The 27,031-nt window shown below is 41.7% G+C and overlaps 2 protein-coding genes across 3 annotated transcripts in view; both read left to right on the forward strand.

Moving 5' to 3' along the window:
• The first annotated feature begins 711 nt into the window (after positions 1 to 711).
• Il1a (interleukin 1 alpha) lies at positions 712 to 11,142 on the forward strand. Its single transcript, XM_021156519.3, has 7 exons — positions 712 to 778; positions 1,598 to 1,652; positions 2,747 to 2,795; positions 3,952 to 4,180; positions 5,851 to 6,024; positions 7,593 to 7,717; positions 9,907 to 11,142. Exons 2-7 carry the CDS (start codon positions 1,606 to 1,608, stop codon positions 10,093 to 10,095), a joined length of 813 nt encoding a protein of 270 aa, XP_021012178.1. The 5' UTR covers positions 712 to 778; positions 1,598 to 1,605; the 3' UTR covers positions 10,096 to 11,142.
• Positions 11,143 to 13,663: 2,521 nt separating this feature from the next.
• Ckap2l (cytoskeleton associated protein 2L) overlaps positions 13,664 to 27,031 on the forward strand; it is a 28,575-nt gene continuing 15,207 nt past the window's right edge. For both annotated transcript variants that reach the window (XM_021153963.2, XM_021153970.2), the window contains exons 1-4: positions 13,664 to 13,729; positions 14,453 to 14,519; positions 19,838 to 19,889; positions 23,631 to 24,874. In XM_021153963.2, coding sequence (XP_021009622.1) covers positions 13,693 to 13,729; positions 14,453 to 14,519; positions 19,838 to 19,889; positions 23,631 to 24,874 — 1,400 coding nt within the window. In that variant the 5' untranslated portion in view covers positions 13,664 to 13,692. The remainder of the gene's footprint in view (positions 13,730 to 14,452; positions 14,520 to 19,837; positions 19,890 to 23,630; positions 24,875 to 27,031) is intronic.

Raw genomic sequence — 27,031 nt, forward strand, 5'->3', positions numbered from 1 at the left:
TGTCCTCACTCAGCTCTGATCTACCCAGAGGTGCACTAGACTTTGTGTTTAGGTGGTGGGACAAGGTTGCTTTGCCATAATGTGGCTGAGGCTGAGAACTCTCTCCTGAAGCTGTCATCTCTGTAGGAAGTGTGTTTATATTATCCAAAGGAGTAAGAGGACCCAGATCTTTAGGGCAAGTGTCACTTTTACCTCCTCCACCTTTAACCATAAGGTTATTGTTTCATACTTGAACTGAAAATTTATTCAAGCAGATTTTCCCCTACAAAGAGGAGGGAAGAAGCTCATTTTCCCTCAAATACCTTAGCTGCCAATTATCCTGCCCATCCGTATTCAGTCCTGGGGCACAATAAACAAATTAGACCAAAACACAAAGTACAGCTATGGAGCTCCTGTCCTTGTTTGGCTTTCACTCTGATTTGAGGATTTCTTCCTTCCTCTTCCACTGGTGGGCTTCCTGCCGCTCTTCCCGTTTTGTAAGACTACATGTCTCTAATCACATGGAGTAAGCAAAAAATAGGCTGATCAAGTCAACGGCCCATGGAATCTTTGCAAGCAACATTATTACCAAGTGTATAATCTGCCCTTCTGGCCGGTATCAGGCAGAATGAACATAGAAAGATACAAAGCAGAGTTGTTTCCTGTAAACTCCCAGTGACACACTCATGGCCACTCCTACCTGCTTGAGGAAGACTACAAGAAGGCAGAGAAGCCTGACTCAGACTTAAGTCTCCAGGGCAGAGAGGGAGTCAACTCATTGGCGCTTGAGTCGGCAAAGGTATTGTCCTTATTACGTCTAAGGCTATGAAAATTGTCTTTTGTTTGCTCCTTGACTGTCCTCTCTCAAGGCACCTTGTGTAAGGCTATGGTTTCTTCTTCTTCTTCTTCTTCTTCTTCTTCTTCTTCTTCTTCTTCTTCTTCTTCTTCTTCTTCTTCTTCTTCTTCTTCTTCTTCTTCTTCTTCTCCTCCTCCTCCTCCTCCTCCTCCTCCTCCTCCTCTTCTTCTTCTTCTTCTTCTTCTTCTTCTTCTTCTTCTTCTTTCCTTCTCCTCCTCCTCCTCCTCCTCCTTCTTCTTCTAATTTAGTACAGGGGCTGGGATGAGAGATTTAAGAAAAGAATTCTCTTTCTAGTGACAGGGAACTTAGGGAGCAGCTGAACAAGATTCATGGGAGGGAGTCTACCAGCAAATTCGAATCTTTTTCTGGAGATTGGACGTCTCTACTGGCAAAACTGAGAGAGGTCACCAGGTTCACATTCTGTGTCTCCCTTGCCTCTATATAAGGCAGACACCCCACTCTGGTGATTTTAATTTTGTCCTTAATATATTCACCTATTAAATGCCTACTATGTGTGATGGAATAGACTGAACACAAAGAATACCAGGGTAGAGAAAACATTCTAAAACAAAAGTACAAGCTAGTGGAGGAGATAGAAGCATACAGAAATAATGTAAGGGAGTACAGAGAAGAATAGAGGAAATTCTGGGCATGTGATAAGTCACTCATTGTAATTTCTCAAGAGCAAAGTAGGGTCATTGCCCTTGCAAGCACGGGGTTTAGAAGTGGACTGAGCTGACAGCCACTGGTGTTCTCTTACAGAAATCAAGATGGCCAAAGTTCCTGACTTGTTTGAAGACCTAAAGAACTGTTACAGGTAAGAAAGGCAGTCTTCCTCTTTTGATTCGATAAGGGGCTCAAGGTTCCTTTGACTCCAACTAAGAAATAATGTGACTGGCCAGGGGCTAGGCTAGCAGAGACTATGGTGCTATCCACTGATCCTGAAGTCCTAGAGGGCAGAGAAGACCTAGGAACACCAGCCATCCATTGTGCTAAAAGAGTATTTCATTGGCAGGAAAACATGGAAATTGTAGAAAATATTTTTGAGGTATACTGAATCCTACATAATTGTATATTAACATCAACTTAGGCACTCCAAAGACTTTGTGTGTTATGAATCAGCAGTGGGTTTTAATGAGCTGTTTGAGAGAGAATCTGTTCTCAGTAGAGCCTGTTCCCAGTCACCAGAAGGAAACAGCCCTTGGGCACACGAATTCACACCCACAGTCACTTTACCCTGAGACAAACGACAAAAGAGCAGAGAGCTGGAACTCTAGAACATTTTTAACTACTATGATGTTCTTGTTGTTTACAATTAATGCTAATGCTAACAAGGCTACAACCTGTGAAATGTTAAGTCTTCTGTAGTGAGTACACGGGAGCAGCGTGTGACCGAGCACGCCTGTGGTACGTCAGAAGATTTTCTCCTCTTTCAAAGAGCTTAATGAAGTCTTCCCTGGAGCTCAGTTAAGGCTCTGATTTCTTAGTCATGCCTGATTTTTATAGAGCACAAAGCTGTTCTAATAATTACTAATTTCAAGTTAGTGATAAATGAATTACTATGTGTGTAGTAGACATGAATGTACAGAAGTCTTTAACTTTTCAAAGAGTAATGATCATGTGTGTGTGTGTGTTCATGTGTGTGTTTGTTCATGTACTCAGTTACTATAGAGCTTATTTTCACCCTAACAGGAACCAAGTTCTCCTAAGGATGATGGATTATCTCTTAGAGATCCACTAAAACTCATTACTGTGTTTGACTGTTTGAACTCAATGGTGCCTATGCCTAAATCAGTTTTTAGGACTACTATCTGTGTTACCCAAAGTTAATGTGGCTGTTAAGATATGACACCCACTGACCACAGTAAAGTAGTGGACAAAAATACAGTCTCATTATATGTTTTTTGACAGTGAAAATGAAGACTACAGTTCCGCCATTGACCATCTCTCTCTGAATCAGGTAAGTACATGATTAGCATTCTTATTCATCTGGGTTCTCTTTTTCTTCCTTTTTTTCCCACACTAGTTCACCTACCAGAAAAGCACAACGAGAACTGAGTAGTACATACTTATGTCTCACCCCCACTAGAGATATACATACATTTACTCCTTATAAATGAGATCACTTGGTTCTTCATACTAGTAGTTAAATGGCATTCTTCCTGTTCATTGGCTCTTTCATAACAGAGAACTATCTGAAGCCCTAAGAACAGGGCTAGGTTCCTTCAAAATGTTAATTTTGTCCTCCCTAGCCAGTTGCTTCAGCCCACCTCACCTGGGGTCTGTCTCCTAACAGACTAGAGGCTAGAGATAACCAGATAGCCCACAGAGCTGAGGTTGAGGAGCCAAGCCAAGAGAAAGTAAATATGTTACACACACTCACCAAGTTATGTTGTTTTGTGTATCTGTAATACTAGCTTTAAAAGCTACTTCCAGAAGAACAGCCATACTAAAGGCATCCATGAGAGCTTAGAATCAAGGGAGACCACCTTCTGCAGATGTTTAAGTCCCAAGCATGTATGCATTCTCAAATGACTTTAAATCATATCTAGGTGACCTAACAATACCTGCCACAACACAGATGCTATGGAAATAATTCTTATGCTTATGAAGTAATGATTAGATTATTTAGGAAATAAAAATGCACATGTTCAGTATAGATGTCATTTATTTCTAGAAAATATTTTGAATCTTAATATTGGTTGAATCTGGGGATGCAGGCAGGCAAAACAGAGGGCTGAATGTATTTTCTAAAATATTTTGAGCACTCTCAATTAGATGTTAGACCTCTTAATAGAAGGATCTGACTTACCAAGATTCCATATTAATCTATTTCATTAAAATGTTTTATTTTTGAGCCTAGAGATGGGTAAAAATACCTTCCTCTCAAAAAAAAAAAATCACATGGTTTCAGGAAAATCCAAGCAAGGAAAAGGAAGGAATGCAGTGGGAAAGGAAGGAAGGACAGTGGGAGGATGCTTAGAAGGAAGGGAGGGAGGAAGGAAGGAAGCACAATGGGGACCACTCTCACTAAGCCTGCAGGATAGAGATCCTACTTAACAATCTCATCTCAAGGGCATAGATAACCTCTCAGATTCCACTTTTCCTCCTTACAGAAATCCTTCTATGATGCAAGCTATGGCTCACTTCATGAGACTTGCACAGATCAGTTTGTATCTCTGAGAACCTCTGAAACATCAAAGATGTCCAACTTCACCTTCAAGGAGAGCCGGATGACAGTATCAACAACGTCAAGCAATGGGAAGATTCTGAAGAAGAGACGGCTGAGTTTCAGTGAGACCTTCACTGAAGATGACCTGGAGTCCATAACCAATGATCTGGAAGGTAAGGAGTAAAACATGAGATCAAATTTTTCAGTTTTAAGTAAGTGGTAGAATGGAGTGGAAAGAAAATAAAGCCTCGGACCAAAATAACAACCGAATGTTAGCTCAATAACTATAAGGGAAAGGTCAGCAGCAGCCTGTTTCTAAACACTTACTCAAGGACTCCTTTCTTGGCTATACTGCAAAGGTCATGTAAAGGTCTTCTGTTGGAGAGAAAGCAGCGTGGTTCATTAGCTCATGACCTCTGCTAGCTGCCACCGCCTTAGTCATGCTCCTTAATCTCTCTGGGCTTCAGTTCCCCATACTGTGAGTAGAGATGACCAAGTCTTACACCTCACTGGGTTCCTGTAAAGATTAAATAAGCCCATATTTCAAAACATTCAGACTACAATTATGCCTAGTGTGACATCACCACCCAAGAATCATCAACCATTGTTACTACTCCCATTGTCTTTGTAAATGCTACAACACTACTAATTTATTAATGGCTTCACTCTCTCTAAGCTCCAAAACAAACCTCCACTCTCCTTTTACATACGAGGGGAAGACTCAGTCTCTAAGTGGGAAGCCCTCAGTTATTTCAACCCACTCTGACTATGAGAACCCTAAATTTTTCTTTCATATCTTTGCTAGACATTCCTCCACAGGAAACACAGACCAAGTACTCAAGTTAATATAAAACCTAGACAACTATACCTCTCTGCCTAGAATATTTTAAAATAAAGTGTAAGAGAAAATATTATGTCCACTTTGTCACCCAGATTTTAGCCCTACCAACAGCACAGAATGTTTCCTTAGTCTTTTCTGCATACAGGTGCCCAGGGGAGCAAACATGGCCCATGCTGTTATGGTATATACTACACACAATCCCATAGCCAGCTTTTTTCATTTAATATATTACAGGCATTTTTCAGAGCACACTTTTCAGCACTGGAGTAACACTGACTATAGATTTCAATTTCTCTCACCATCCACTTCCTTAGAACAGCATACTAGAGGTGAAACTAGTCAGAACCTGGGAACTAGTGAGGCTACTTATATATCTACTTTCCAAGGTAGACTTGTGCCTTTGATCATATCTATATGTATATGTGTGTGACATATGTATTATTTATAGAGAATGGTGACATACTGTGATGGGTAGATTTTAGCATCTTTACTTTTACCTTAGCATATACTCATCTGAAAATATAGATTGAGAATATTGGTAGCCTTCCTTGTCACTTGGGAACTTGCTACCAGGCCCAAACCTGGTGGTTCATACTTCTAATCCCAGTGGGAAGGAGATGCAGGAGAATCTTTGTGAGTTCAAGTCTATTCTTGTCGGTCAAGTGAATCCCAAGCCTGCCAGGGCTCCATAATGAGACCCTGTAGGAAAAAAAAAAAGAAAAGAAAAGAAACAAACAAACAAAAATGGCTAACAAAAATGTTAACATTTCTCAAAAACTTTTTTTTAAAAAGTAAAAGATGAATTGATTTACAGAAGAAAAGCCAATAGTACAACCCCCAGGTAGGATCAAGCCTTCTGGTGTCTAGTTTCAACTCTGGTGTTCCACTTGGATTAGCTACCCTCCAGTCCCTCTCAGAGCATGTCTTATGCTTGTACTGGCATGTGTATGTCATCTAGGTTTGTAACTAGGCGGTAACCTGAACTTTTGGTAATGATTTTAGAGACCATCCAACCCAGATCAGCACCTTACACCTACCAGAGTGATTTGAGATACAAACTGATGAAGCTCGTCAGGCAGAAGTTTGTCATGAATGATTCCCTCAACCAAACTATATATCAGGATGTGGACAAACACTATCTCAGCACTACTTGGTTAAATGACCTGCAACAGGAAGGTAATGATCAGTCTGTCACTCTCCCCCCACCCCGCCCCCAAGTTTCATTGCCTCTTTCAAACTTTCTGTTTTCAAAGCACAGAGTTATCTACATCCCTGGCTTTGCACAATTCTTCTAGAACAGAACGAAGTACTCCATTCCCACAGTGTATTCCTGGAAAGGACAGAATATGTGTTCCAAAAGACAGCTCACTACTCCAGAGCAGATAGCTTCCTGATGTGCCTTCTCCTTGCTGCTTACAGACATTCCCTATCCTAATTGTTTTTATTTTTAAAAAAGATTTATTTATTTATTTACTTATTATATGTAAGTACACTGTAGCTGTCTTCAGACACTTTTTCTTCTCGCTCCGGGCCACTTGGCCCCAAAGATTTATTTATTATATGTAAGTACACTGTAGCTGCCTTCAGAAGCACCAGAAGAGGGCATCAGATCTCATTACTGATGGTTGTGAGCCACTATGTGGTTGGTGGGATTTGAACTCAGAACCTTCAGAAGAGTAGTCAGTGCTCTGAACCGCTGAGCCATCTCTCCAGGCCCCCTATCCTAATTTTAAAGAAGAGAAAAACTGAGCATCACAGATATTTAATGGAGCGAGCAGGGAGCAGTCAGTCCCTATCTGTTAAGAGAACCTGATGATCAGAATTACAGCTAGCGTTCATCTAGGAAGAACTTTTCTTAACTTTGATAAAGTAACAAGAAAGCCAAAAGTCCTTAACTGCCATGGGATCTGAGGGATGGAATTCCATGCCCAATATTTCTTGTTACACAGACCCAGTTTCCATAATAAACCTGTTTTAGATGCAGAATACATCATCAATATACAAAATTTTTTAAAAGACCCACAAAAGGAACTCCTTATAAGCAGGCAGCGTTCTTTCTGAATAGAGATACTGTGCACACTTCAGTTAACAGGCTTTCTATGACTTTTGCAAATTATTGTGTATTCTATTCCCTACTTATCTCACATGATTTCCTCCACATACTGACTTAGTAATAATATTTTCTAGGCCCCCACACTCTTTCTTTTTGGTGCTAGATATCAAAACCAAGCCATACACACAGTAAGCACACTCAGTCACTGACCACAACCTCTGTCTCTATCGCTCCTACTGTTTATTTACATTACATTTCTGGTGGTACCAGTCATTTTACTATGCTGGACGTGTGTGTGTGTATGTGTGTGTGAGAGAGAGAGAGAGATTCTTAGATCACTCCATTTTAAGCCACTAGGAACTCATAAACCAACAAATGTCAAAGTCTTATTCCACTATTGTAAACAGAAGAAATTCAGCAATAATTCGGTCCTTAAGCATTCTACTCAGATAGAAAGCTTTTATTTACCCACCTAGTAAGTGTAGAAGGCATTGTAAATGATACAGTAATGTGTAAAGCCCCACTCCTGAGCTCCACAAATAAATATGATGTATTCATTTACACCATAGTTGGGAGCTTAATCTTAAACATACATACACACACACACACACATTTGTCTCTATCTAAATCCCTCTTCTTATATAAATAAATAATAGTGTATTTACTTCCTTTCTGGCTCTTTCTTTGACAGTAAAATTTGACATGTATGCCTACTCGTCGGGAGGAGATGACTCTAAATATCCTGTTACTCTAAAAATCTCAGATTCACAACTGTTCGTGAGCGCTCAGGGAGAAGACCAGCCCGTGTTGCTGAAGGTCAGTTGGCTTCCATCTCAAACTTGTCCTCATTCACCTCCCACTGTTTGTGATCAATCACAGTAAGCAGATGTCCCTGCTAGGATGGCACAGTCTCCTTACAGCCAGCCACCACCAGCTCACCTTTCCTCCTTGACCCTATTTGCCTCCCATCCCAGAGCATCCATTTGTTCTGTTGATCTTTAAGATGACTTCCACCATCTGATTTACACAATACAGAGCACTGTGACAATGGAGCCAGACTCTGAAAATCTCAAATAAGCCCACGGAGATCCCAGAGGATTAACTGCTCCCTGGTTCACATGAAGCCAAGAGCTAAGAGCCACAATACTCAAACCTTAGCCTTCCCACTCCAGTGGTCCATTGATAATACTATTGTCTCTCATCTCATGCCCATATTCTCTGTGACCATCTCCCTCAAACATACACCCACACACCCACATTTTAGCATTAGACATTTTTACCATAGAGAAGAATGTAACTCTCATTCAGTAAATGTATAATCCAGTGCCTCCTGTCCTAAAATGTATGTGGGTGTCTGTATTTCTCTGTCAGAATCAAATGAAAGTATTATCTACTGAGTAGGGCAGTAGCTTCAGTGGCTTCATTCATGAATTCCTTCAACAAGCTATTAATTACTGAAAGTCTTCTATTTTTCTTTTTTTTTTGGTTGTGTTTGTTTGTTTGTTTGTTTGTTTGTTTGTTTGAGACAGGGTTTTTCTGTGTAGTCCTGGCTGTCCTGGAACTCACTCTGTAGACCAGGCTGGCGTCGAACTCAGAAATCTGCCTGCCTCTGCCTCCCAAGTGCTGGGATTAAAGGCGTGCACCACCATGCCCAGCTGTCTTCTATTTTTCAAGCACAGCATTAAAAACTATCTAGAGTGATGAGCCAAAATTCCTAACCTTATGGAATACAGTCCTCTAGTACAGTAGATAAGTCAAATAGACAACAACAAAGTAAGATGTTGGACAGAAAATGCACAAGACACTAAGACAGAAAAATGGAGGAGTGTTATTTAGAGGGAGGGACAAGAGCAGAACCCCCTGAGAGACAGACCAACTAATACAAGGTAGGGATGGGACATCCCAACAGAAGGATCTCAGTTCACATAAAGACCTGAGTTCCCTAGAGCTTCATGAACCCACAGGCCAGCTGCAAGTAACAGCGGAGCACTTTTGATCCTGGTCATTTGGTATACAGTTGAAAGCCACCAAAGGCTTTCAGAGGATGCAGGGTGCTAGTGTCATTTATATTTCTTAAATGGACAATAGTCCAGAACAAAAGCGCTAAAGAGAGCAGAGAGCCCAGCTGGGAAGTTGGAGAAGAAGCACAGTAGAAGAATACAGTGACCATGTAGACAGGAAGAGGATTGGGTAGTCATTTGGAGGTAGAATGACCAAAGGATGGGGGCAAAAGGGGGAGATGAAGAGGTTTGGATAGTACAGGTCTTGTTGAAAGTTCAAAGCCCAAAGGAAGCTAATCAGGCTGCTTTCTTAGATTTAAAAGAATACAAAAGGGGGGGGGGTCTCAACAACATGGAATCCGAAATATATTTTGCCATGGAGGTTATTATCAGGTGGTATTCATACTCAGAGGAAGAATACAGTCTAAAAGGGTTATCCCCAGAGCAGTCAGCTGCTCAGATCAGGGAAGCGGTGTGGAGTTCCCATTACCTGCTTTTGTGTGTATGTGCATGGTTTACTTTCAGATTGCAACCAAAATGCAGAGGTAGGCGTCATCCCATGCTCCACTGGTTTTGTAAAGGTTTAATTTGTATACTCAGGGGTCAGAATGTTTAGAAGTCTTACAATCTTCAGTGTTCAGACTTGATGAGAGTTCCCTGTGCCAGCATTAAAGACAGGATGTACACAGGCAGTGTTTCACCCCCACTTGTTTGGATTTAGGACATTCAGATATCATTGACAGTCTTCATGACTCACTGAGATTTCTCTCCAATTAACTAAGGTAATCAACTCTTACGGATCATCTGGACCATACATCAAATAGGCATGCAATAAATGCTTGATGAGTGACCAAATGAAAGAACCCAGATCACAGAGGCAGGCTCCAGAGTGCTGTTTCTCATGAAGTCCAGATACTGGAGGGTTGCCCTTCAGGGTTTTTTTTTTTTTTTTTTTTTCCCAATGCCTTCTTATGCACTAACAGAATTCTATTCTGCTTGTCACAGGAGTTGCCAGAAACACCAAAACTCATCACAGGTAGTGAGACTGACCTCATTTTCTTCTGGAAAAGTATCAACTCTAAGAACTACTTCACATCAGCTGCTTATCCAGAGCTGTTTATCGCCACCAAAGAACAAAGTCGGGTGCACCTGGCACGGGGACTGCCCTCTATGACAGACTTCCAGATATCATAAAAGCAGCCTTATTTCGGGAGTCTATTCACTTGGGAAGTGCTGACAATCTGTATGTACCATGTACAGGAACCTTCTTCACCCTGAGTCACTTGCACAGCATGTGCTGAGTCTCTGTAATTCTAAATGAATGTTTACCCTCTTTGTAAGAGAAGAGCAAACCCTAGTGGAGCCACCCCGACATATGATACTATCTGTTATTTAAAGAGTACCCTATAGTTTGCTCAGTACTAATCATTTTAATTACTATTCTGCATGGCATTCTTAGGAGGATCAAAAAGACTCTACACATATTACAGATGGGTTAACAAAGGGATAAAACAACTGAAAAGCACACTCAATGCATTTGGAATATAAATTCACAGACCAATCTCACTGTGCACCTTCGGCTTCAAAATGCCAGTTGAGTAGGATAAAGGTATAAGAACTTAATGCTGTCATTTTCAAAAGGAAGGGGACAATAGCTACATCTTTCCTACCTCAGTGGGTTTTATTCCAGTGAGATCATTTGGATGAAATCCTCCTGTAACAGACCTCAAGAAGGAGACAGACTGTTGAATGTTATTTTTAAGTTATTTTATATATGTATTTATAAATATATTTATGATAATTATATTATTTATGGAACATCCTTAAATCCTCTGAGCTTGACAAGCATCCTCGCAGCAGGATTTTCTAGATGATCAATTAGATGTAGTTTCCTCTAGAGCACCATGCTACAGACGTTACACTTTTTCCACAGCCATGAAGCTCTCTGTACATTCTTGTACTTGGGAACCCTTTCATCATGCTCTTAATCTGTACTGTTTACTTTGTTCATCTAAAATGATAATTGAGTCAGTCTTTTTCCCTCCCGTCCTTAAAGCTGTCTGGGTATTCTTACATCATTCAGTCTCACCTATAACTAACACCAACCATCTAAAGATGGAAAGATCTTAACTGGACAACCACATCACTGTTACCCGAAGTTTCTTTTCTAGAATGTAATCAGTGTTTCCCCTGGATTCCAATTTTTTTTCAAACCACAGTGTCACGTAACTATCAACAATAACAATCAACTCATTATTATTAATCATAATTAAATAAAACAAGTTTGAGCTGATGTGTTTACTTGTTATCTTTTTTGTTTGGGTTTTGCACTGGGATGGTTTGGCTTTTGTTGTTGTTATGTTTTGTTGTGATGCAGTGGAGGGGTTTTTGTTATTTGTTGTCTTTATTACTTCACTGCCTAAAAGTTAGGGACAACTGGTCAGCACTCACGTAATTCACTAAAGTTAGCATCACCTTACAAAACCAGGATTCCACACAGCTCTAAAGGAGATGTCGCCATCAAATCCCTCCCCTCAGAGGTCAGGGAACCCTGCGGAAATGGAGACAGGAGTCGGGGAGACAGAAGGGATGTGAGGGGACACCAGGAGAACAAGGCCTTCTAAAATAACTGAGCAAAGCCCATATGCGTTCACAGAGCCTGAAGCAGCGGTCACAGGGCCTACACAGGTCTGCACAGGTTTCTGTACACACACTCTAGCTTTCAGTTTATGCTCTCATGGGACTCCTGAATGGAAATGAGTAAGCCTCTGATTCTTCTGCCTACTCTTGGAGCTCTTTCATTTTTCTGTTGGCATGGCTTGTCCAACTTATATATGATGGTTTCTGTTCCTTACTATATTTTGTTACATTTTGCTGTTTTCCCCCCAAAAAAAATGCATTTAAAAAAAAATTCAGGTTCCATAGCTTTTCTTTCTTTTTTGCTAGCTGCCAGTATTCACAGATAGATAGCACTGAAAATTATAATATTCCCAGGCTCAGTTAAAGGAACAATCCATATTCAGTACATGTGCATGCCGATGTAGATGTCCATACAAACTCACCATACAATGTGCCACCAAAACCAAGAAGTGGTTTTAGAGACAATACAGCAGGTTAGAAGCTGCTTTCCTGTGACCTGATGAAAAAGAAAGTCAGAACCAGGAGTGACAGACTCTATTTTAGAAAGGGGGGGGGGTGGAAAATCACAGAAACAATAATTAAACAGCTGAAATGTACAGTAACCCCTCACCCAAATTCCTGTACATAGCCCCGATAAGACGTGTTGAACTTTGGTGGTATCCAAGCTTTTGTCTGCCGTGGAATCTCTGTCTGCAGTAAGTAGCCATGTGTTACATCTCCTCAGGGAAAGTCTTGTCACACAAGTGGATGTCGGGATGTCAGACCCTACGGAGCTAGAGTTACAGGCAGTTATGTTATCTAATTTGGGTGCTGGGAACCAACTCTGGTGGCCTGCGAGAGCAGTGCGTGCTCCTTACCCCAGCCATCTCAGCCCTTTTTATCGTATTAAAAAGCAAAAACAAAAGCAAAAACTTTTGTGACCTTTTTTTATTCTCCTTCACTCACCTGATAATGTTTAGGTGTGCCGTGATAACCTTTCCCTTCTCTTTCCTTCATGATTTTTTTTTTTTCCTTTCTAGCAGGCCTTTGTTAGCATTTTAACTTTACCTTGTAGATGCTTTTCTGTTTAAATAAACTATTATGTTTCCATGTTTTATTTCCATTCTTAAATTTATATAATTTTGTTCTTTACATTTTCTATTAGGAAATCTTTGTTATTCTTTAAAAAAAAAAAAACTCTTCTAACCCCTTGCCCTTTTCTCTTCCCACCATAACATCCTTCTCCAATAAGAATCTTTTATGAGATTTGCTGCCTCATATGACTTTCGCGTTGGAAGAAGCGAAGAAGCAATTGACAGAAGAAGGGAAGAAGCAAAGAAGTGGAGCGGGGCAGAGGCTCCTGAGCTCCTGAGCTGAGCTGGAGATACCCTCCGCTGGGAACTGCAGTGCCTCGCTGACGAGGCTTCCTCTCAAAGCTGTGTGGTTCCTCGGCTCTGATGTCTCAGGGTGTCCTTCCACAGGAATACCTTCTCCCCTCAGAGCTGTGTGGTTTCTGGGTTTCCGAGTCTCAGGATGCCTTTCCAAGGGGACACTGTCCCACCTCAGCGCTGTGTGGTCCCTGGGCTCCTGTGTCTTAGGATGCCCTTCCCTTGAGACACTTTTGACAGATGGAGCCATTTTGACAGCTCCCGCGAGCTGCTCAGAGACTACACGGAGCTATGTCTTTTAAAGTTGTTTCTGTCCGGTATTCGGCTACAAGAATGAGAACAATAACTGATACGGGGCATTTTCATTTGGCATGCTATTATTTGCAGCCAAAGCCAGCCTAATAGACAGCACAGAGATTTAGGCTCCGGCTTGTTTCTCCCCGTTTCTTCAACTGTCACAACCGTCCTTAACCCAAATTTAGCTACAATAAGAGCCACTCCTCGGCCAGCCAGCCTCACCCACCGGCTCCCACCGCAGCAGCACCGCTGCGGAAGTGACCCAGCCACAGGGCGGGCCTTCTCAGAAACTCTCCAATCGCAGAGCCTCAGGGGAGGTCCCCAGTGGGAATCGCCGAGTGTCCATTTCCTGTTATCCCGCCCTCTCCGTCTTTCTATTGGCGAATTTCAAAGTCGCGGAAGCCAATAGGAGCGTCCAGACGAGCGCCCTGTTCTCGTACTAGAACAAGGCGCGCCCTTTGAAGGAAGAAACTGTCGCCGTAGAGCCATGGTGGGGCCCGGCCCCACTGCCAGCGCAGCCGCGGGTAAGTGTGGTCGGCAGCCTCCTGAAGCTGCCAGGCCTCCCCCGCCTGCTTCAGTCTCCCCCGAGCTCAGTTAGGTTAAGGACGCTGGACCCGGGTCACAGCGAGGAGCAGCGCGCTCCGTTGCCGCAGGGGGACACCCCTGCATTGCTTGTTATGGCCAAAACTTTGACAGCAACCAGGTGGCAGGTTCGGCCCCAGTCCGAGTCTCTGCAGGTTCACTGATAAAATGTGCGCTGTCTGGAGGTTGATTGATAAACTGTGGGCTGAGGCTTAAGGATGCTGTGAACCCTGGCCTCTGAGGGACCTGGAGCCCTTTCTACCTCTCCAGTATGCCCCTCCCCCGTGTCACCTTTGAGATGCACACTCTGTCCTCACTTATGGGCCTGTCGTTCTGCGGACCGTCCTAGGCACACAATTTGTAACTCAGGGGTTAAAAAAAAAGTCTTGATTCCAAATCCTGGCTTTGCTGCACATTAGTGGGTAAATTTAAGCCTGTCACTTCACCTGAGTTTCAAACAGCCAAATACCTCATAGGATTGATGGTTAGTGTAAACAGCTTAGTAAAGAGCTTGGCACCAGGCTGATACCGTTGGTATTGAAAGCAAGCATAACAGGACTGGTGACTTTATCGAAGCCAAAATAGCTACAGGGAAGTATCATATTTAAAGATATCAAGGGTTTTCTGTAACGTTTTTGGTGTTTGTCTGTGTCCATGTTTTACAGAAGAACGGTGGCAGAAGCTCCAGGAGTACCTGGCAGCCAAGGGAAAGCTAAAGGACCCCAACGCCAAGTGAGTTTACCTTCCCATAGTTACACTGGCTTTGTTGCCCCAGTTGCTAACAGCAATGAACGGACCAGCCCTTCTGTTTCCAGTCTGTTTGACTTGCATCATGGTGATCCTGTAATAACAAAAGGAGCATTTCAGTCCAGACATGATTTAAAAAACAAAACAAAACAAAAAACCAGCAACCCCTAGGCAGTGCTGTCTGTTGGCAGATATTTAAGCATTTTTTTTTTCCTAACAGTCTCCAAAGGAAGGAAGGCTCTACACTACACTGTTACCCACATCTCTGGAAGCTCTTCTGGTTCCTTCTTTCTCCTGGGAAAGTTGGTTCCCAGCAGCGCAGATTTTGACCAAAAAACTGGAGGGCATTTCTATGGTGTGTGCTTACGAAGACAGGAGAGTTGGTTATGGTCAGTCCACAATAGTGGCATGCCAACTTGTCCTTTGGTGTTCCCTGGGCATATATTTGAGGTGGACAGACATCCTTTGCTTTTCTCAGCACTGTACCATCTTTGCCCTGTTATTTCTCTCTCTTGCTTAGCATGGGTGTATTTGCCTCCCACTTGAGTAGCTCGGTTGGTGTGTGTATGCCGGAGGGGGATGTTGGGTGTCTTGCTCTCCACCTTATTCCCATAAGACCGGATTGCTCACTGAACGCAAAGCTCACTGCTTAGGTTAAGCAGGCTGGCCAGCACTCTCTCTCCCATGATCCACTCATCCCTGTCCCCTAGTGCCTAGGGTTAGAGGGATACTCACCATGCCTGATTGAATGTGGATGCTGGAGATCTTCCTAGCCCAGGTCATTTTACCTTGGGTTTTTCCTCACCTCTACTTCCTGGATTAAATGAACCAAAATTGTTTTCTCAACATACCCATAATGTCTCTCTCCTCCCTCCCTCTCTGTGTCTCCTTTTCTTCTCACTCCTCTTCTTCCTTCCTCTCTTCCTCCCCTCCCCTGTACTGTGAGTGGAACTCAGGGCCTGTCACATGCTAGACAGCAAGCACTCTGCCACTGACCTACATTCCCCAGACCTGTCTGTCACTCCTAATGCATAAAGATACAGGACTTACTAAGCTAGAGACGTGCCTGCCCCCTCATGCCTTCTCTCGTCCAAGTCTCTGTTAGACTTGGGATCTGGTCCATGGAGATGGAATCCTTCTAAACTGAGCTCTGTCCTATCTCTCCTTTTGTTTCACTAGCTAGATTTCAACTTCAGATTACATCCTCATAGGTATCAGAATCCCCAGATGTTCCATGAAATACAATAGTGTTTATGTGTAACCTATGTATATCATTATTATTATTATTATTAGATATTTTATTTATTTACATTTCAAATGTTATCCCCTTTCCTGATTCCCCACCCCCTCCAGAAATGTCCTATCCCATCTCTCCTTCTCCTGCTTCTATAAGGGTGTGCCCCCCACCCACCCACCCACTCCCAGCTCCCCGCCTTCTCATTCCCTACACTGGGACATCAAGCCTTTACGGGACCAAGGTCCTCTCCTCCCATTGATGCCTGACAAGTTCATCTTCTGCTACATATACGGCTGGAGCCATGGGTCCCTCCATGTGTACTCCTTGATTGGTGGTTTAGACCCTGGGAGCTCTGGTTGGTTGATATTATTGTTCTTCCTATGGAGTTGTAAACCCCCTCAATTCCTTCAATCCTTTCTCTAACTCCTCCATTGAGGACCCCATGATCAGTTCAGTAGTTGGCTGTGAGCATCCGCCTCTGTATATGTCAGGCTCTGGCAGAGCCTCTCAGGAGACAGCTACATCAGGCTCCTGTCAGCATATGCATATCCTTTTATAAACTTGAAATCATCTCTAAGCTACTTATGGTTCCCAGTACAATGTAAATGCCATGGAAATAGTCTGGCTTAGAGAATAAGGAAGCAAATCTACATGTTCAGTATGAATACAGTTTTATTTTTCATTTATATCTATATTTAATTTTAATATTTAAAGTATTTATATTGTTATTATATAAATACTTAAATTAAATACTTATATTTTATTTCTATTTCTTTATCAAATGTTGGTTAAAAATCCTAAGTGTGATGATACCCATGATCTAGAGAGTTTGTTTGGTTTGGGGGTTTTTTGTTTATTTGTTTGTTTGTTTGTTTTTGTTTTGTTTTTTTAATTAGGTATTTTCCTCATTTACATTTCCAATGCTATCCCAAAAGTCCCCCATACCCTCCCCCCCACTCCCCTACCCACCCACTCCCAGGACTTGACCCTGGCGTTCCCCTGTACTGGGGCATATAAAGTTTACACGACCAATGGGCCTCTCTTTGCAGTGATGGCCGACTAGGCCATCTTCTGATACATATGCAGCTAGAGACACGAGCTCCGGGGTACTGGTTAGTTAATATTGTTGTTCCACTTATAGGGTTGCAGATCCCTTTAGCTCCTTGGGTACTTTCTCTAGCTCTTCCATTGGGGGCCCTGTGATCCATTCAATAGCTGACTGTGAGTATCCACTTCTGTGTTTGCTAGGCCCCGGCATAGTCTCACAAGAGACAGCTATATCTGGGTCCTTTCAGCAAAATCTTGCTAGTGTATGCAATACTGTCAGCATTTGGAGGCTGATTATGGGATGGATCCCCAGGTATGGCAGTCTCTAGATGGTCCATCCTTTTGTCTCAGCTCCAAATTTTGTCTGTGTAACTCCTTCTATGGGTGTTTTGTTCCCAATTCTAAGAAGGGGCAAAGTGTCCACACTTTGGACTTTGTTCTTCTTGAGTTTCATGTGTTTTGCAAATTGTATCTTATATCTTGGGTATTCTAAGTTTCTGGGCTAATTTCCACTTATCAATGAGTACATATCATATGAGTTCTTTTGTGATTGGGTTACCTCACTCAGGATGATGCCCTCCAGGTCCATCCATTTGCCTAGGAATTTCATAAATTCATTCTTTTTAATAGCTGAGTAGTACTCCATTGTGTAAATGTACCACATTTTCCGTATCCATTCCTCTGTTGAGGGGCATCTGGGTTCTTTCCAGCTTCTGGCTATTATAAATAAGGCTGCTATGAACATAGTGGAGCATGTGTCTTTCTTACTAGTTGGAGCATCTTCTGGATATATGCCCAGGAGAGGTATTGTGGGATCCTCCGGTAGTACTATGTCCAATTTTCTGAGGAACCACCAGACTGATTTCCAGAGTGGTTGTACAAGCTTGCAATCCCACCAACAATGGAGGATTGTTCCTCTTTCTCCACATCCTCGCCAGCGTTTGCTGTCACCTGAATTTTTTATCTTAGCCATTCTGACTGGTGTGAGATGGAATCTCAGGGTTGTTTTGATTTGCATTTCCCTGATGACTAAGGATGCTGAACATTTTTTTAGTGCTTCTCAGCCATTCGGTATTCCTCAGGTGAGAATTCTTTGTTTAGCTCTGAGCCCCATTTTTTTAATGGGGTTATTTGATTTTCTGGAGTCCACCTTCTTGAGTTCTTTATATATATTGGATATTAGTCCCCTATCTGATTTAAGATAGGTAAAGATCCTTTCCCAATCTGTTGGTGGCCTTTTTGTCTTATTGACGGTGTCTTTTGCCTTACAGAAGCTTTGCAGTTTTATGAGGTCCCATTTGTCAATTCTCGATCTTACAGCACAAGCCATTGCTGTTCTATTCAGGAATTTTTCCCCTGTGACCATATCTTCGAGGCTTTTCCCCACTTTCTCCTCTATAATTTTCACTATCTCTGGTTTTATGTGGAGTTCCTTGATCCACTTAGATTTGACCTTAGTACAAGGAGATAGGAATGGATCGATTCGCATTCTTCTACATGATAACCGCCAGTTGTGCCAGCACCATTTGTTGAAAATGCTGTCTCTCTCCCACTGGATGGTTTTAGCTCCCTTGTCGAAGATCAAGTGACCATAGGTGTGTGGGTTCATTTCTGGGTCTTCAGTTCTATTCCATTGGTCTACTTGTCTGTCACTATACCAGTACCATGCAGTTTTTATCACAATTGCTCTGTAGTAAAGCTTTAGGTCAGGCATGGTGATTCCACCAGAGGTTCTTTTATCCTTGAGAAGAGTTTTTGCTATCCTAGGTTTTTTGTTATTCCAGATGAATTTGCAGATTGCTTTTTCTAATTCATTGAAGAATTGAGTTGGAATTTTGATGGAGATTGCATTGAATCTGTAGATTGCTTTTGGCAAGATAGCCATTTTTACAATGTTGATCCTGCCAATCCATGAGCATGGGAGATCTTTCCATCTTCTGAGATCTTCTTTAATTTCCTTCTTCAGAGACTTGAAGTTCTTATACAGATCTTTCACTTCCTTAGAGTCACGCCAAGGTATTTTATATTATTTGTGACTATTGAGAAGGGTGTTGTTTCCCAAATTTCTTTCTCAGCCTGTTTATTCTTTGTGTAGAGAAAGGCCATTGACTTGTTTGAGTTAATTTTATATCCAGCTACTTCACCGAAGCTGTTTATCAGGTTTAGGAGTTCTCTGGTGGAATTTTTAGGGTCACTTATATATACTATCATTTTATCGTTTTATTTTTCATTTATATCTATATCTAATTTTTAATATTTAAATTATTTATATTGTTATTATATAAATATTTATATTAAATGCTTATATTTTATTTCTATTTCTTTATCAAATGTTGGTTAAAAATCCTAAGTGTGATACCCATGATCTAGAGAGTTTGGTTTGGTTTGGTTTTTGGTTTTTCAAGACAGGGTTTCTCTGTGTAGCCCTGGCTGTCCTGGAACTCACTCTGTAGACCAGGCTGGCCTGGAACTCAGAAATCCACCTGTCTCTGCCTCCCAAGTGCTGGGATTAAAGGCGTGCACCAACACTGCCTGGGTCTAGAGAGTTGTTCTGTGCAACCCCCCTCCACGTCTGAAAATCACTGAAGGTCCACACAGCAGAGAAGGAAGCTTCTTCACAAGGCAGTCAGCTGTCTTCTCTCATGTCTGGCCCTCAGTATTCTAGAGCTGACACTTAAATAAGGCTGTAGCTATGAAGAGGCCATATACATTTCATCAATATTAGAATGCTACATTTGTGCCTAGGATAGCCCCCAAAAAAGTCACAAAAGGAATTGGTAAGAGCGGCTGTGCTCATGGGAAGGAGACCACAGGGCAGAGGGAGGAACAGTGAGGATGTTTCTTATTAAGTAAGTTTTTTGGTTTTGGTTTGGTTTTTGTTTTTGTTTTTGTTTTTGTTTTTTCCCTATATAGAAAGTCTGTTGGTTTAAAATCCTAATCCTAATGTTTTAACACTATTCTTTCCAGGCTTTCCTGATTCTTCTGTACCAAGGATTGATTTTATTTTTATCTTTCATAGGCCTTATCTAAAAGCCAAGAATATCTGCCCCAAACCACCACCGTCTAAATATGTAAGTAAACAGCCCTATATTTTATAATTTAACATTCAAACCAGAATACTTTAAGAATAAAATAAAATGCTGGACCAAGAAGCCTAAATCAAAACTATCTGGTGAGACCCAAATACCTAGGATACCCCTCCTAAAAGAAATAAGCATTACTGTTATTATTACTGTTGTGCCCATTTATATATGAGAAGTGGGATTCAAAGAGATTAAGTCCTTGGCCTAATTATACAACCAGTAAGAGTCAAGTCCTGTCTCATTCTAGTAGTAAATTATGTTGAGTACATGGGCCACTTAAAGAATATACTGAAAAAAAAAAAAAACAAAAACAAGCCGGGCGTGGTGGTGCACACCTTTAATCCTAGCACTTGGGAGGCAAAGGCAGGAGGATTTCTGAGTTTGAGGCCAGCCTGGTCTACAGAGTGAGTTCCAGGACAGCCAGGGCTATACAGAGAAACCCTGTCTCAAAAACAAAACAAAACAAAACAAAAAAACAAAAACAAGAATATACTCTCTCTGTCTCTCTTTCTCTCTCTCTCTCTCTCTCTCTCTCTCTCTCTCTCTCTCTCTCTCTCTCACACACACACACACACACACAGGCGCACACACGCATGCACACATGCACACGCATATATAAACTAATAGCAACAGCAAAGCAAGCAGACAAACAAAAACTGAGAAACTCCATTATACTTACTAAAGTAACTCCATTCAAAAAGACAGACAGTTTTAGGAGAATGTGTAAAAACTGAAACCTTATACATGGTAGATAAGAGCATAACCTGATATAGCTACTTTGGAGAAAACAAGGTAAGCATAGAGTTGCCAAATGATTCTGAAAGGTATATACCCCTAAAATTGAAAATATGTGCTCACATGAAAATTGTGTGTGAGTAGTCATAGTGACAGTATTTAAAAACCCCAAATGAGGAAGCAACCTACATGTTCATTAACTAGTGGATGAATATGTATAGCTATACAATTTAATATTATTCAAACCTAAACAAGTAATGGAGGGCATATTTGGAAATAAGGTTTGGTGCAAATATCTGTACTTCATGCCTTTTTTTTTTTTTTTTTTTTTGCCTAAGAGCATAAAACTTCTCTAAAAAGAAGCCTACATATTATATTTAAATAACAAGTTCTGAGCTGGAGGTATAGCTAGCTCAGTTGCCAGCTCAAAACACACAAAGCTCTGAGTTTAACTCCAGCATCACATAAACTATGTGTGACAGCACATGCCTGTAATCCTAGCACTCTGGAGAAGGAGGTGGGAGGAGTACTAGTGTATCCTTGACTGTATATCAAGTTCAAGGGTAGCCTAGGCTACAGGAGACTCTTTCAGAACAAAAGTAATAAAGTACTGGTTCATGGTACAATGCGAGTGAGTCTTGAGAATGTTATGCTAGGAAGGAAACGAAGAGGCCAGATAGAGCCACACCACACACACACACTCACACACTCACACTCACACTCACACACACGCACAGTGAATTCACCTAGTTAATAGTTCCAGCTAAATAGGTAGAGTATACCTGTGTATACTCATAGCTCAGTGGTTGAGTATACCTGTGTATACTCATAGCTCAGTGGTTGAGTATACCTGTGTATACTCATAGCTCAGTGGTTGCTAAAACCTGTGGAGAATAGCAGATGGAGAATGACTACTAACAAATCTCTTCCTGTGGGGATACAAATGCCTGGCAGTCTGTGGGGATGGTTATACAACCTTGTAAACATTCTAAAACCCATTTGATTGAAGGCTTTAAAATACTATATTATGTGGCATGTTAATGAAATTGCAAAGTTATTAAATATATAAGAAATGTAAGCCATAAAAATACATGTAGACATTTTCATACCAGCATCCCCACTTCCTCTGTAAAGGATGATGGAGAGCTCTGAATGTTCAGTCCAAGTGGTAACCCAAATATAAATACAGCCGTGTGGGTTACCATCTCACTCTGCCTCTATCTCACCGTCAACACCACACACTGAGGGCCATATGGTCCTTGTTTGAGATTTCCTTTGTGTATTTATCTAGTGACTCTTCATGACATGAGCAAGAGAGTGGTAGTTTGAACCTTTCTGTGTCTTCTCGTGGAGATACATGTTCTTTAATTTGTAGATTCTCCTTCCTGAGGAATTGCTCACACTGTGGATCCTCTAGTGCCCTCCTCCCATTACTTACCAGGAAGTTCTCCCCTCCCTAGTTTTTAATTTCCTGTAACCAATTCTCTTTTTATCCAAAACTAAGTCACTTGACTAAAACATCTGCCTATTGTTCTAGTTTCTTTTCTGTTGCTGTGATAAACATTTTTCCCAAAAGCAGCTTGAAGTTGAATTGCCTTATATCTCCAGGTTCATCACTAAGTGAAGTCAAGCCAGGCCTGAGGCAGAAACCATGAAGATGCTGCTTTCCAGCTCGCTTCTCTGGTTTGCTCTGGAAATCATGCTTAGTTCACTTCTGTCTTCTTTTCTTTTCTTTCCCTTTATCTCTCTTTCTTTCTTTCTTTCTTTCTTTCTTTCTTTCTTTCTTTCTTTCTTAACTTTCTTTCATTGAACAGGCTAACCTTGAACTCAGAGATCACCTGCTTCTACCTCCAGAGTACTGGAATTAAAGTCATGTGCCACTCCACCCAGCTATGAGCTAGCTTTCTTGACCACTCATGGCTGTCTGCATAGGGATAGTACCACCCACAGAGGGCTAATCCACCCCATATCAGTCAAGACACTCTCTCACAGACATGGCCACTGGTCAATCTGACCGGGGCAATTTTTCAACTGATGTTTCCTCTTTTCAAGTTCAACTTAACAATAAAAACTAAAGTACTTACAAACCTTAAAAACAATCTAACCTTAAAAATCTGTCTTGTGTGTGTCTCTGCACCTAGAGCTTTTCTTGAGTATTTTCTTTGGCTATTTTTCATCTGTTTGCCTTATACTATTTCAGTTCTTCCTTTTTATTTTATTTTATTTTATTAATATTTTTGGATGCCTCTTTGTTTTCTAACTTGAGAGAACGGGTAAAGATTTGGATGGGAAGAAAGGTGGGAGAACCTGGGAGGAGTTGGGATAGGGAAACTGTGATTAGAATTTATTATATGAAAAAAACTCTATTCTCTATAGAAGAAAACATTCTATCTTGACTTTAGAACTGTGATCTCAGATATTTTTTTTTGTTTTGTTTTGTTTTGTTTTTCTGGATTTTGGCAATTGTTGAAGGTAGGAGAAGACTCCCCATGTTGCAATGTTCTCTCCCCCTGTGTTTAACCACTGATAACTAGACAGCACTGACTTCCAGGGTTAACAAGTTTCCCAGGTAAGTATCTAAAAGGAAAACAATGTTTAGTGTGGCTGGAAGCACAAGGGAGGACTTGCTGAGATAGCTACTATAAGTTATTATGTTGTCACACTGTGGTATATCTGTTCAGGCTGCTTAGAAGTATTCTTCGTTGGAACATGAGTAGCATTAAAAATATGAAATTCTTTTTTGAAACAACTTTTTTTTAATTGACTGATAAGTTAAAAAGACTGGCATACTTCTAATAGAAACTCACATTACAAAAGCCACCTTTACAATTTACAAAGTCAAATTACAAAAGGTGAGCCTTTGTGTCCCACATTTATCTTTCTTAAATGACATCCTAAGATGGTTTCTAGCTTGGGTTTCAGTTGTTTTCATCATTTTTAAAAGTGAGCCATTGCTATGAATTTTTAAATATATTTCTCTCTTTGTGTTTTCAGACTCCTGGACCTAAAATAGATGTTTCCAATCATATTTTGCCTAGCAAAACTACAAGACCCATCAACACTAAATTCCAGGCTAAACCAGCCAGTATCACAGCATCCCAGAAGCCAGAGTTGAAACCACCAAAACTTCCAAGCAGAGGACTCACGTCAAGATGTTTTTCTTCTAACACAGACTGTAAACCGTCCAGCAAGCCTCAGCAGCAACCTAGAGCAGTGTCATCCACTGCAGGACTGTCAAGAAACCCCAGGCAGTGCCCGGATATACAGGAACTAAAAGCCAAACAGCAACAGCAAGCACATGGAGGAAATGCTAAATGTACACATCCCGTGACTAACACCCAGGCTGCAAAGCAATCTGTGGATGGCTTTCTAGATGAAACAAACAAAGAAAACTTGCCCCAAACCTTGCCAAAACCTGAGAAGCCAGATCCTGACTTACATTCTATAAGAAAGCCAAACACTGGCTCTTCTAATCAAACTCAGAAAAGTCTGGCTCCTAAACAGATCTTGAGCAAAAGTTCAATTACTCAGACTGCTCTGAAAGACAGAGCTAACAAACAGTTCATTAGAAACACACAAATCAGAGCTCAAGCAGTGAAGTCTCGGCCATGCCCTACAGTTGCAGATTCTACACGACCAAGAGAAAAACCCCCACAAACAGCTCTCTCTCATTCCGTTCCAGCCCATAATAAGACTCAGACATCAAAGAAACCAGTGATCAAGAACACACAGGACATAACGGTTAACAGGGTTAGATACGGAAAACCAAATGAAACTAAGATAGAGTCATGCCCTGCTACTGAACAGAAAGTAAAACACACTAAACCTAGTTCCCAGCTCAATGTGCTTCAGGGAGGACATAACAGTAGACATCCCAATATGAAGCAGGATCAGAAGCCTGTACAGCCTCATCTTGGACCCCAGAAGTCATGCATTCTGCAAAAATCAAGAGCCATAAGCCAGAGGCCTAATTTGACAGCTAGCAACTTTAATTCAGTCATCCCAAGCACGCCTAACATGAGAGCAAATAAAACACTTAACAATAAGTACAATAACATCTTTCAACAACAGGCACAGACATTGGACTCCAAGTTCAGAAAGTTTCCTCCCCAGAGCCATTTTTTGAACAAGACTGCTCCCAGGACTCAAGCCAGTACAGCAGCTGCAAGTAGGAAGGGAGCCCCAAGTGCGACCCAGACTCACCCACATGGTAAAAACCCAGAAGGAGAGGATCGGAGGTACTTTGCCTTAATTCCAAGATCTTACTAATAGTGATTGGGGTTGGGGCTGTAGTTCAGTGATAGAGCACTTACCTAGCAACAGCTGAGGGTAGGTGGGAGTGTCGGCTCTAGAACTCTCAACCTGAGTCACAGATGGGCTTATGACAGTGGCATGTGGTTGCAAAGAGAATAAAGTCTGGAAAGACTTACATCCACCCATTCCTGGTGAGTGCTCTGTCATTGCTCGCATCATGCCAGGCTCAAGTGAGCAAGGAAGGCCCAGAGTATACATGGACAGTTTAGAGAAATTAGTTGTGGCATTGAAGTTCTAGAACTACACTGATTTTAGAAAAGAACGTTTTTCTTCATTATGATTAGAAGGAGACTAGGAAGATAAGGATGCTAGGGACTGGAGCAGTGGTTCTCAACCTGGGAGTCGCAACCCCTTTGGGGGCCACATATCAGACATCCTGCATATCAGATACTTACATTGTAATCCATAACAGTAGCAAAATTATAGTTATGATATAGCAATGAAAGTAATTTTGTGGTTGGGGGTCACCACAGCATGAGGACCTGTGTTAAAGGGTCACAGCATTAAGAAGGTTGAGAACCAGTGGATTGGAGGAAACAAAGATCATGTGTCTCAGCCTTGTTATTGTGGAAGAATCATGACTATTGTAAGCACTGCATAGATTGTAAGATTGCCTGTCTTCTAGATAGAGTCAGAGGAAAATGACAGTTAAGAACTTTCATGTGTGTATAATCATTGACATTTGGGAAAGGCAGAGCCATAAAGACAAAAGGCAGAGCAGTCAGGAACTAGAGGTTAAAGGTAAGCTTTGCTCTCTGAGGGGTTTGGGGGGGCCTGTATTATATCTTGATTGTAGGTACAGTCAAATGGTCTTGTGAATTTACACCCACAGAATTACACTTCTAAAAGGTGGGGTTTACTGTCTTGTCATTGAAATCCTGTGTGTATCAGGCACTGTGCTAGGCACTGAACATCCAGCTCTGCCTTCATAGAGCTTGGGCCCTGTTGGAGGAGGCAGAATACAAACATACTGATTAAATGAGACAGAATAATTGCAGATCATTATTCTTCAGGTAAGGATTGTTTGAACAGAGGACCAAAGATGCAAAAGCCTGAGGCAGGACTGAGCCTGAATCAGGACTGAACCTGGATCAGGAGACCGAAAGGCTGCCAGAGCTCCATGAGGGAGAGGGAGAGGACTGTGATGGAGGTCGGAAAGGGTGGCAGGACAGCCACAGAGAACCGTGTTAATTTTATTTCAGCACAGTCTACTCTATATGTTAGTGACAAACTCTACGGACAGAGGGTGACAAGAGTTAGAGTAGATGCTTCATATTTCAGACAGAAGGTAACGTGTGGCTCAGCATCGTGATCATGTGGACAGAACCAATCAGTACAGTGATAGGCCAGACACAAGGAAAAGCATCTACTCAAAGACAACGCCTGAGTTTAGGGACTATGTTGATCAAATGAGGGAAATATAGAAGGGATTTGGAGGTAAATATCAAGAGCTTTGTCTGGTGTGGTATTGATATAAAATACCTGCTAGACAACAAATGCAAGGTACAAATAGGCCATGGGTTTAGTGTGGTTTGGGGCTCCAGGGAGTGATCTGAAATGCTGAAATGAGCATTTTCTGATCATTAATATGGTTGTGATGTAACAAAGCTAGACATCCTCCTTCTGAACACTTGTGTCTACATCCATCCCCTGACTCCGTCTAGTGGTCTATTTGTAGGAGTGAGTGGAAAATGTAAGCGGTGGCAAAAAGCCAGCCTTGGGACTTGGCATTGTCAGAGACTGGTTGCTTACGGAGAAGAGAACCCTAAGATTATCAATTAATGATAAAAGGGAGCCGGGCGTGGTGGCGCCCTCGGGAGGCAGAGGCGGGCCCAGGGCTCGTGTGGTCAGAAGATCGCTGAGGAACTGTAGGAGAGTGGGTTGCTTTCAGCACTGAGACCCTGATGAAGACAGAGTGCAAGCTTGGTGGGTCTGAGTGGTGGGAAGTTTCTGGGGACAGAAATGGAGTGCTGAGGTGTCTTAAGGGCAGGTGGCACTTTGCCCAGGGCAGCAGGTGAGAAAATGAAGACTTAGAGAAAAACAATGCAAAGCAAGCAAGGGATTTATTTATTTTATATATG

Source organism: Mus caroli, unplaced genomic scaffold, assembly GCF_978045245.1.
Source record: "Mus caroli unplaced genomic scaffold, Mus_caroli_1 scaffold_2, whole genome shotgun sequence".
Classification (NCBI taxonomy): Eukaryota; Metazoa; Chordata; class Mammalia; order Rodentia; family Muridae; genus Mus; species Mus caroli.